The following is an 11149-nucleotide window of genomic DNA, read 5'->3' on the forward strand; positions in this document are numbered from 1 at the left end:
TCTGTCCACTAGGAAGTCATGTGGCTGGTGCCTGAGGTCCTTGCTCATGGTTCATTGCATTGTGCTTCTGATTTCAGTGGCTTCCTTTCCAAGCATCTGGAGGCTCTCTCTTAGATACTCAATATTGGCTTTCTCCAAGTTCTGAGTTGCTTAACATCTCAGGGAAGGCCCCTGGCAATATTTGTTGGGATCTGGTTTCTAACGCCTTTCCAAGCATCTGTGTCAGCACTCCCAGTATCTCTAAACGTCTGTGTCTGTTCTTCCTCCAAAAATGTTTTCTTGTGTTGGCTCTTTTGAGGATTCTAGTAAACTAAGGTCCATATTGCATGTGTGGAGTCACAACCCCATGGAAATTATCTAATCAAATGCTCACAGTCACAACTGAGTGGATTACATCTCCAAAGAAACAGCCTAAGCAAAGTTTCCACTCTAAACAATAGGTCTGCCCTGCAAGACTGAATCATGATTAGAAGAACATGGCTTCTCTTCTGTACATTACAGTTTCAAACCAGTACTTACCTCTTGGCCATATTCAACAAAACCGAAAGCAGAAAGCTCCTTGTTACAGTCCAATTTGTTTAGATTCCAGGTAACAAAGAAGACTTGAGAAAGACAAAAGGTAGCTTTGAAGGTTAAACAAAAATGTCTAAACACCAGATATTTATTCCTTTTTCTTTATCCTAATTGAAATATTTTTCTGTTTCTGAACACATGGATTCATACATTTTATAGTTTTAAGAAAATGTCAGCCACTTTTTCTTTTTATTCTCTATTCTCCATAATAATTAACTTGCTATTGCTTAAATTTTGCACATGTGTGTAAGTGTGTGTATGTGTATGAAACTTCATTTATTTCTCTGTGAAAAATTCAGTGTTTTTCAGGTCTACTTCTGTTTTCATCTTCTATCTTGTATCTTCATTTTTTAGTCTTTTGTTAAACAATAAACTGCTTCAATTTATTCAAGTTCCAAAAAAAAAAAAGAATTGCTGATTGTATATCTAGAATGGAATGAAATCTTAATGCTTTGTTTGTTAATTTTTTTAATTAATAAAAAAAGTTAAAAAAAAAAAACACAACGAGATATCATCTCACACCCACCAGAATGGCCATTATCAACAAAACAGAAAATGACAAGTGCTGGAGAGGATATGGAGAAAGAGGCACACTTATTCACTATTGGTGGGAATGTCAAATGGTGCAACCGCTGTGGAAGGCAGTTTGGCAGTTCCTCAAAAAGCGGAATATAGAATTGCCATATGACCTGGCAATACCATTGCTAGGTTGCTACTCAAAGGACATAAGCGAAAGATACAAACGGATATTTGCACATCAATGTTTATAGCAGTATTATTTACAATTGCAAAGAGATGGAAACAGCCAAACTGTCCATCAACAGACAAGTGGCTAAACAAACTGTGGTATATACATACGATGGAATATTATGCAGCTGTAAGACAGAATAAAGTTATGAACTATGTAACAACATGGATGGACCTTGAGGACATTATGCTGAGTGAGATTGGCCAGAAACAAAAGGACAAATACTGTCTGGTCTCACTGATATGAACTGACATTAGTGAATAAACTCGGAATATTTCGTTGGTAACAGAGACCACCAGGAGATAGAAATAGAGTAAGATAATTGGGTAATTGGAGCTGAAGGGATATAGATTGTGCAACAGGACTGAATATAAAAACTCAGAAATGGACAGCACAATACTACATAACTGTAATACAATTATGTTAAAACACTGAATGAAGCTGCATGTGAGAATGATAGAGGGAGGAGGGCTGGGGGCATAAATGAAATCAGAAAGAAAGATAGACGTTAAAGATTGAGATGGTATAATCTAGGAATGCCTAGAGTGTATAACGATAGTGACTAAATGTACAAATTTTAAAAATATTTGTGCATGAGGAAGAACATAGGAATGTCATTACTGCATGGTGCTGAAAATACATGGCAATTATATTTTAAAATTTCACCTTATGTGTGAGACTAAAAATAAAACATTTGGTACAAAATTTATATTTTGACTAGAGCATTTCCTCATATAACTTATGTAGATAGCTTGATTGAACACCATAAGTACTTGGAATCTCAGTAGGATGTGAGATTTTTTTTGTTCATCCAGAGTGATGCCCCGATGAATCCCAGAGTGCTTCTATCAGTGCGTGGAAAAGTATTTGCAAAGTCGCCTTCGGGGAATGGTGAGAACCGGGAGAAATCCAACTTCCCCAAGTTGAATTCTTGATATTCTCACAAGCAGTGTGGACAACCAAAGCTATAGGCTGAGCCCCCAGTCTTGGGGTTTGTTCATATGAAACTTAACCCCACAAAGGATAGGTCAATCTTACTTAAAATTTAGGCCTAAGAGTCATCCCCAAGAGAGCCTCTTTTGTTGCTCAGATGTGGCCTCTCTCTCTAGCCAACACAAGCTAACTCACCACCCTCCCCCTGTCTATGTGGGACATGACTCCCAGGGGTGTGGACCTTCCTGGCCACGTGGGACAGAAATCCTAGAATGAGCTGAGACTCAGCATCAAGAGATTGAGAAAAACCCTAGAATGAGCTGAGACTCAGCATCAAGGGATTGAGAAAACCTTCTCGACCAAAAGAGGGAAGAGTGAAATGGGACAAAGTGTCAATGGCTGAGAGATTCCAAACAGAGTCGAGAGGTTATCCTGGAGGTTATTCTTACACATTAAGTAGATATCACCTTGTTATTTAAGATGTAATGGAGAGGCTGGAGGGAACTGCCTGAAAGTGTAGAGCTGTGTTCCAGAAGCCATGTTTCTTGAGGATGATTGAATAATGATATTGCTTTCACAATGTGACCGTGTGATTGCGAAAACCTTGTGTCTGATGCTCCTTTTATCTACCTTGTCAACAGATGAGTAGAACATATGGAATAAAAATAAATAATAGGAGGAACAAATGTTAAAATAAATTTAGTTTGAATGCTAGCAATCAATGAAAGCAAGGGGTAAGGGATATGGTATGTACAATCTTTTTTTTCAGTTTTCATTTTCTTTCTTTTTCTGTTGTCTTTTTAATTCTTTTTCTGAAATGATGCAAATGTTCTAAGAAATGATGAGTATGCAACTAAGTGATGATATTGTGATTTACTGATTATATATGTAGAATGGAATGATCACGTTAATGTTTTAGTGCATTTGTTAAATTTTTTTAATTGATAAATTTAAAAAGAAATATTTAAAACATTTCCGTACAAAGGTATACATGTAAACGTTCATAGCAGTATTACTCATAATAGCTCAACCATAAAAACAACGCAAATGACCATCGACTAATGAATGGATAAACAAAATGTACAATATTCATACAATGGAATATTATTCAGCTATTGAAAGGAATGGAGTTCTGATACATGCAACAACATGGATGAACCTTGAAAATATTACGCTAAGTGAAAGAAGCCAGACACAAAAGACCATATGTTATATTCCTTATTTATATGAAATGTCCAGACTAGGATAGGCAAATTCATAGAGATAAAAATTAGATTGTTTGTTGCCAGAGACTTGGAGTAGGGAGGAAGGGGGAGTGAATGCTAATGGCTATAGGGTTTCTTTTTGGGGTAATGAAAATGTTCTGGAATTAGATAATGATGCAATTTGTACAACCTTGTAAATATACTAGGAAAAAACACTGGATTATATGCTTTAAACTGGTGAATTTTATGGTAGGTAAGTTATATCTCAATTTACAAAAAATGTGAACAGGAGGAAATTGAAAACAATGAGTATAAACAAATCTTTCAGAATTTTGTCATAAAAAGGAGGGAAAGAAGCAGGAGCTGTAAAAGCAATTGGGGTGAATAGCAGTTGTTTCTTTTTTTTGATCTTTAAAAAATTTTTTTTTTTTTTACTATAAGAGTTGACAACATTTGTTCTAGTTTGCTGGCTGCCGGAATGCAATATACCAGAAATAGAATGGCTTTTAAAAGGGGGAATTTAATAAGTTGCTAGTTTACAGTTCTAAGGCCGAGAAAATGTTCCAATTAAAACAAGTCTATAGAAATGTCCAATCAAAGGCATCCAGGTAAAGATACCTTGGTTCAAGAAGGCCAATGAAGTTCAGGGTTTCTCTCTCATGTTAGAAGGTACATGGCAGACACAGTCACAGTTTCTCTCTCATCTGGAAGGGCACATGGCGGACATGGCATCATCTGCTAGCTTCTTCTCCCGGCTCCCGGTTTCATGAAGCTCCCCAGGAGGCATTTTCCTCCTTCATCTCCAAAGGTCGCTGGATCGTGGACTCTCTGCTTCGTGGTGCTGCAGCATTCTCTGCTCCCTCTGAATCTCTTATCTCCAAAATGTTTCCTCTTTTATAGGACTTCACAAACTAATCAAGACCCACCCAAATGGGTGGAGACATGTCATCAGTTAATCCAGTTTAACAACCACTCTCGATTACATCACATCTCCAGGGAGATGATCTAATTAGTTTCAAACATACAACGCTGAATAGGGATTAGAAGAAACGGCTGTCTTTACAAAACGGGATAAGGATTAAAACATGGCTTTTCTAGGGGACACACATCTTTTCAAACCAGCACAACATTTCATAACACAAATGAAAATTACTTTTTTCGTCCCACTAATCCCCTCCAAAACTATGCTTTTTTTTTTTTGATAGGAATGGGGCACAAATCTTCCTTGTCATAGTGTTAGAAAACAACAAACTCACAGCACCATATCTCCTGGTGAAGAAATATAAAACTGATTCAAAGAAGAGCCCCTCTATCCTTATCTGTCTGGTCAGGTCATTCGTGGCCGAGTGGGCACCATCATGAGGCCGGCAGGAGGTCTCATCATTGGGGGTCAAGGCATCATTGGCATGTAGTCTCATTCCAGTGGCAAGTCCCACTGGCATTATCCCAGGAGGAGGAAGGCCCATCATTGGCATTATGGGGGGTGGGGCATACAGAGTGCTGGATCATCCCAGCCCCAGGGGGGCCTGGGAGACTGGGGATAGGTGGGATCATCGCCCCTGAAGGAGGAGGAGCAGAAAAATGGAGTAGGAGGTATGTTCTTTGTTGAAATGCAAAGGTTGTTTTGACAATCAGGCTCTGAGCTTGCTCTTCCATCCATTTCTTTTTTTTTTAACGGAATTTAATAAGTTGCTAGTTTACAGTTCTAAGGCTTTCCATCCATTTCTAATAGCAGTCTTTCACATTCTCTTTGTGTTTCGTATCATTGCAGTGTGTCTTTCTCACAGATGGAGAGTCAATGGGTGAAGTATGTATGGTAGTAGTCACAATAAAACTTTATGTTGCTTTGCGGGCTGTTCTTTTTAAATATTTTTATTGAGAAATATCCATACACGTACAGTCCAACCATATTATACAATCAATACCTCACAATATCATCACATAGTTGTGCATTCTTCACCATGAATAGCAGTTTTTTAAAATGGGAGAAAAAAAGCTTATTTACCAATCCAGTGGGATGCAAAAAATTGTTGACGTAGGACAAAGGGAAAAACTCCCAGATCAGGGTTCATGAATAAACAAGTGGGGTTAGGGCACAAGTAGAAAGGCTGGCCAAAACAAGAACACTTCATCTATAGTAACAGGAAGGAGGCAGAATATTTGATGCAGGGTCTGGTAACATATGGGTTTCTTAACAGTTCTACTTGTGGGTCTAACAACTACAGTAATTTCAAAGAATTGATGATAAATATTTCAGAACATCAGCATCAACGGTAATATTATATGACACCATATATGACTTCTATTGTACTACCAATATCACCGCGGTTTGTTACCTACGTTTGTAAATGGAGAAAGAGCTCAAGTTCAGTCAGTTTTGTGACCCTCTCAATTCTATACATGAACCTCAGGTCAAAAATCCTTGCCATAATCCATTGCTGCAAAATGTCAGAGGTGAGTGCAAAGATTTATCGAGTGGGGAGAAGAAAAATGATGGAAACGGGCAACGTTTATAGCCAAAACTAATTCCATTAATTCTCGCATGTTTTGCCAAAAGCGGACTACAATGCCAGTCTGGGCTTCCTAGTAGCCAAAGACGAGGTTATGCCCCTACTTTTCTCAGTTTAAAACCTTTATTGGCAACCATTTGCCTAGGCTTAAAAGCCTAAGGGCTGTCCCTAGGCTTACAGGGTCCGCTTTGTCCTCTCCCACCTTCTGCAATACCACTGCCTCTACCAGCTTGGCAGAAAGTATTTCCAGGTCTTTTAAAAAAGCCGGCCTGTCTCGGCAACGACTTCCCAGGCCCCGCCCCTCCGCGCGCTTCCTCCCAAGCTCAGGACCTACGATCCCGTGGTTCGGCCTGAGGCCCTTTCCGCGCTTCCTAGGAGTTAGCCCTGCCCCCTGTGTACTGCGAAGGGCTTCTACTTTTGCATTTATCACAGGCTATCTCCCTCACCCGCTGAACAGAGTGGTGTTCTAGCACACCGACGGACTCCTGGGGCAGCCATTCGCGACAGTGAGTCAAAACGAATTCAATTCCGCACAGACCTGATGCAATTTCCCACGGGAGTGCAGACCGACGGGACATTAAGAGGCGGTGCTCTGTGCCTGACGTTATCTCCCAAGCCCCGCCTCCGGAGGCGCCTTCTAAACGCGTCCTTCCGTTCGCTTCCCTCTCTTTCTCCTCGTCCGCCATCGTTGTGTGCGGGCTTGATTGTTACCTTCGACATGGTAAGCTAATCCGTCGCCATCGGCCGCGGGGCGGCTTCCCAAGACCTGGGGCCGCGCGCAGAGTATCGAGATGAGGGGACCTCTCTAAGGCTTTTTCAAGGGAAAGCCAACTTTGGCCACCGCTCCAGTACGTGGGCCTGGCGGGACGCTAACGTGCACCTCGGCAGGGGGTGGCTGCGCTGGTGCCGCTGGGCCCAAGAGGGCATTTTTTTTTTGTGCCGGGCCGCCTCCGAGACGGGTAGAGATTTATGCTTCCTGTCGCCTGTCTACCGGGGCTGTCCGGGTTGAGGCCGAAGTCCCAGGCCTGGAGCGTGCTGCTATCATTGGAGTAGGGAGAGCTGTCGAGGGTGAAGGTGGGGGACACTCCTGAAACCGCGGACCGGTTGAGGGCTGCTCTTGGCTTGTGGAATATGTTGGGTATTGGGGGAGGAATGTGGGCTACTGGTTTGCGGAAGGTTTTTAACCTGGGGGCCAGGAGCGTACCGTAAGGCGTGTATTCACAGCCTTGAACGTCGTGGCAGCGGCTGGAACAAGGGGTGCTGTGGTGTGAACCCATTCGGGCGTTCTTAGTGAAAGCTAACTGCCAATCAGTCACTGTTAACAGGTTTTTCTGTAATACTTGATGAAAAATTTAAAATGTTTATAAGCTTTTAGACATGGGAGGCCATCATTATCAGCTGTTTTATTTAGTTTATTACCTGACAGAAAATTTACCATAACTACCTCCGTGTGCTGGGAAAGAGGACTTTTTTGTCTTTGCTTTTTAATGGCCCCTTTTTGCAAGAATATGTTGGGCCGAGTTGTAGACCAGTCCTTATGCCATTTCGTTCAATTGTCGTGCATATCTTGGTGGGAAGAGGGTTGGAATTAGAGGACCCAGATTCTTCGTGAAAGCTAAAAGATGCAACGGGAAATTTGGAGGTCGTCCTTGAAAAAGTGACATTTAGACTCCAGTGGTTGAGTTGGGGTTATTACCAAAGTGGTGAGTGGCGGAGAAGAGAGCTACTGGCTGCCAGGCACTTCTGCATAAATAATTTTAGTTATCCTCACTATGAACCTTGAAAAGAGGTAGACCCATTTTACCAAATAGGGCACTGAGACCTGTTGACTTGTAAGTGATATTGTTCTCGTTGATTGGAAGTTGTACTCTGTCTAGGAAGCCAAGCCTTCCCAGCCTCAGCCATCCCTTATGCTGTCTTCTGAGTCTTTGGGTGACAACAGGGTAGACTTGAAAGTGATCGGGCCTTGGAGCAGATGACCTGGATTTGAATCCCAGAAGTTGTGAGGAACAAAGGGCATGATGTGTATAGCATTGAGAAGAATGTTTGGGGTATATATTAGGCCACTCCTGTGTTTGTTGGTTTGAGGGGATTCTTGACTTGCATCATTTGGACAAGCTCTATTGTGATTGTCTAAATTAAATACATTTCCTCCTCAGTCTTCTCATAAGACTTTTAGAATCAAGCGATTCCTGGCCAAGAAACAAAAACAGAATCGTCCAATTCCTCAATGGATTCGAATGAAAACTGGCAATAAAATCAGGTGAGACCCTCTGCCTCCATTACCCCGCTTGTTTTTTTTTGTTGTTGTTGTTGTTAAATTTTAAATCATTATTTGGGGGGCATAAACATAGAATTAAAGTCTTTATCTTTCAAGAAGACATTACTAGTATCTCTGAGGTCTTTCAGGCCAACTCCAGGCACAACTGGGACTAAAACGTGGGTCTCTTGCCTGCCTTAGCCCACTTCTATTTGAGCCAGGTGTGCCTTGAAGACTGACCATGAGAGGAGGAAAAAGAATCTTTGCCGGTTGCCCAGGTTCACGCAGCCAGTGACAGCCCCAGTGTGTTAAACAGTTTTCAGAACTTTGATTTGTTTAAAATGAAGTATCAGGTTTCCTGGCTTGTTCCCAAATATGAGCCTAGAAGTCCATAAGAAAGGCTTACCAAAATTCTTAACGTCAAAGCACTTTTATAATACTAGGCCGAGATTGTTCAGTATAACACTGTAAAGTGGGCCTAGCAAGTAGGTCACCACTTGAAACATGAAGATACTAGTGCATGATCAGCTAGTACAGAACTTTGGTTTGGTTCTGTGGCAGATTTAATGGCATTCGTTGGCTGATATGACATGTGAATTGTCAGTAATAAAATTGACCTGTTTCCTAAATACATTTAGCCAGTTAAAAAGACATGAAAAATCACCACACTGTACCTTTGTAGACCGGTTAATTTTTACGATTGGTCTACTTTTTACTAAACATAGGCCTTTATTTATGTGTGCTAATATGTTTAGAGGATGCTCACTGTTACAGGTACAGCTAGATTTTAGAACCCAGTGTTCCCAGCATAATAGTGGAAAGGGGGCAATGGAAAAATACTTTTTAAATGTATTGAAAGCAGGTTGCAATTTCAGTGCTTCGTTTTGTGGAAGTATTGACATTATCCTGCTGAAAGAAAAGCTGTGTTGATAGTTTCCGATTTTGCCCATATGGGTAAAATCATGACAGATCGACATGGACAACTTTGAGATGGCTTTTGGTTCCACAAATCACTTGATCTGGGATTGTAATGAAATGGTCTATTGTAAAAATTAGGTAGGAACTTTTGTGTGACCCAGTATATAGAAGTAACTGTTCTTGAAGTAGTTTACAAAGAAGGAGAGTTCAAAATATGTGTCTGCTGAATCAAAAGTGGGTGAGGTGAGTACACTTGGAGGGAAGAGCTTCCCCACTATTTGCATGCAGTTAAGAGCCAGTACTTATTCCTAGCCTTGGATCATTTTGAAAGGTAAACATATCTAGCAGATCGTCTGTTTTATTCTTCATAAAGAGCTCCAGACTTGTTAAAGGAAGGGAAGGTGGAACCTTTTGCCTTTAGAGGATTTTGTGGTGTACCTAAAGGGCAAGGTTTGTGGCTGTGGAGAACAGCTAAAGTGAGGTCAGGCTGCTTTTTTTTCTCCTTTGTATGCTGTATGGTGGGGGTCACATTTCATTCTTTTTCTATGTGAGTATCCCGTCATTGCAGTACCATTTGTTGAATTTTTGTTTGGTTTGGTTTTTCATTTATTTGCTTGTTTGTTTGGGAAATGCATGGGCCAGAAATCAGTCAGAATGCTTTTGTAACTTGTAGTTTGTTTCTATGTAGGTACAACTCCAAGAGGAGACATTGGAGAAGAACCAAGCTGGGTCTGTAAGGAATCATACATGATGGCACACATGTTGATGCTGTGCCACATTCACTAGCACCTTTAAGGTGAAGAAGTCATCCTCTCTGAATAGTTGGACTTAATTTTATTGGGCGAAAACCTGAGTTTTCCTTGTTTTTATGCTTTTGCATAAATAAATTGGTTCAGTAATAAATATGTGAGACTTTTTATTTGAACTACTGTTTTATTCTGGTTTATGAAATACTGAATTTATCCCCCATCCCCCAGTCAGATAATCTAGCATAGCACTGTTTGATAGAACATTCTGCAATGATATAAATGTTCTTTCTGCAACAGGTTTTTAAATTATTATTTTTTTTTAGTATATTTAGCTAGCTTCATATGACTGGTGGCTAACTCTACTGGATGGCACAGGTACAACACCGTCACTGACATTTGAAAATTGGATGAAATTCACATTTGTGTGTGTGTGTGTCCATAAGTAAAATTTTGTTGAAACACACCCATACTCATTCATTTACAATTTTTTTTGTGCCTGTTACCCTATTGCAGTGGAGATCATGTGACCTGCTGTTCCTTATAAATAATATTTATAAATATTTGGCCCTTGACAGAAAAATACCAAACCCTGATTTGAACACCTGGATTCAGGAGAATTTACTCTTGCTTAAAAGATCTAGGTTAATTGTTCAGTCAAGGGCTGATGGTGTGGCTTGCCATACAGAAGAGCTGTATGGCTAAGTTAAAGTGCCTGAATCTTTTTTTAATATTTTATAAACAATGAAAAGATATACCAACATTCTTGATATGATTACAGCCAGTAGTTTACAATATCATCATATAGTTGTGTGTTCATCACCATGATCATTTTTTCCAACATTTGCATTGCCAGAAAGAAAAATTCATACATGCTGTGTTAGTTAGATTCAGTTGTCAACTTGGCCAGGTGAGCATACCTAGTCTTGTTGCTGTGGACATAAGCCAATGGTACGTGAACCTCATCTGTTGCTAATTACATCTGCAGTTGGCTAGGAGGTGTGTCTGCTGCAATGAGTGATGTTTGACTCAATTGGCTGGTGCTTAAATGAAAGAGCGCGAGGTAGCACAGTCTAAGCAGCTCGGCATTCCTCATCTCAGCACTCAGCAGCTCAGCCCAGGCCTTTGGAGAGGCAGAAAGAAGTCATCCCGGTGAAAGTTGTTGGAACCCAGGGCCTGGAGAGAAGGCCATAAGAGACCATCCTGTGCCTTCCCACGTAAGAAAGAACCTCAGTGGAAAGTTAACTAGCTGCCTT

The 11149-nt window shown here is 40.7% G+C and overlaps 1 protein-coding gene and 1 non-coding gene across 2 annotated transcripts; both read left to right on the forward strand.

Moving 5' to 3' along the window:
• The first annotated feature begins 6306 nt into the window (after positions 1-6306).
• On the forward strand, positions 6307-10072 carry RPL39 (ribosomal protein L39). The gene is made up of 3 exons (XM_077147053.1): positions 6307-6690; positions 8129-8232; positions 9836-10072. Exons 1-3 carry the CDS (start codon positions 6511-6513, stop codon positions 9882-9884), a joined length of 333 nt encoding a protein of 110 aa, XP_077003168.1. The 5' UTR covers positions 6307-6510; the 3' UTR covers positions 9885-10072.
• Positions 9085-9214, forward strand: LOC143672354 (small nucleolar RNA SNORA69). Its single transcript, XR_013169808.1, has one exon. It is a non-coding gene; the product is annotated as a small nucleolar RNA SNORA69 (small nucleolar RNA).
• Positions 10073-11149: the final 1077 nt, after the last annotated feature.

This window comes from Tamandua tetradactyla, chromosome X (assembly GCF_023851605.1).
Source record: "Tamandua tetradactyla isolate mTamTet1 chromosome X, mTamTet1.pri, whole genome shotgun sequence".
NCBI classification, from domain to species: domain Eukaryota; kingdom Metazoa; phylum Chordata; class Mammalia; order Pilosa; family Myrmecophagidae; genus Tamandua; species Tamandua tetradactyla.

Coding starts and splice junctions, on each gene's coding strand:
- RPL39 (XM_077147053.1), top strand. CDS start 6,511: ATGCAATTTCCCACGGGAGTGCAGACCGACGGGACATTAAGAGGCGGT. Junction 6,691..8,128: donor TGATTGTTACCTTCGACATG/GTAAGCTAATCC, acceptor TTTCCTCCTCAG/TCTTCTCATAAGACTTTTAG. Junction 8,233..9,835: donor AAAACTGGCAATAAAATCAG/GTGAGACCCTCT, acceptor GTTTCTATGTAG/GTACAACTCCAAGAGGAGAC.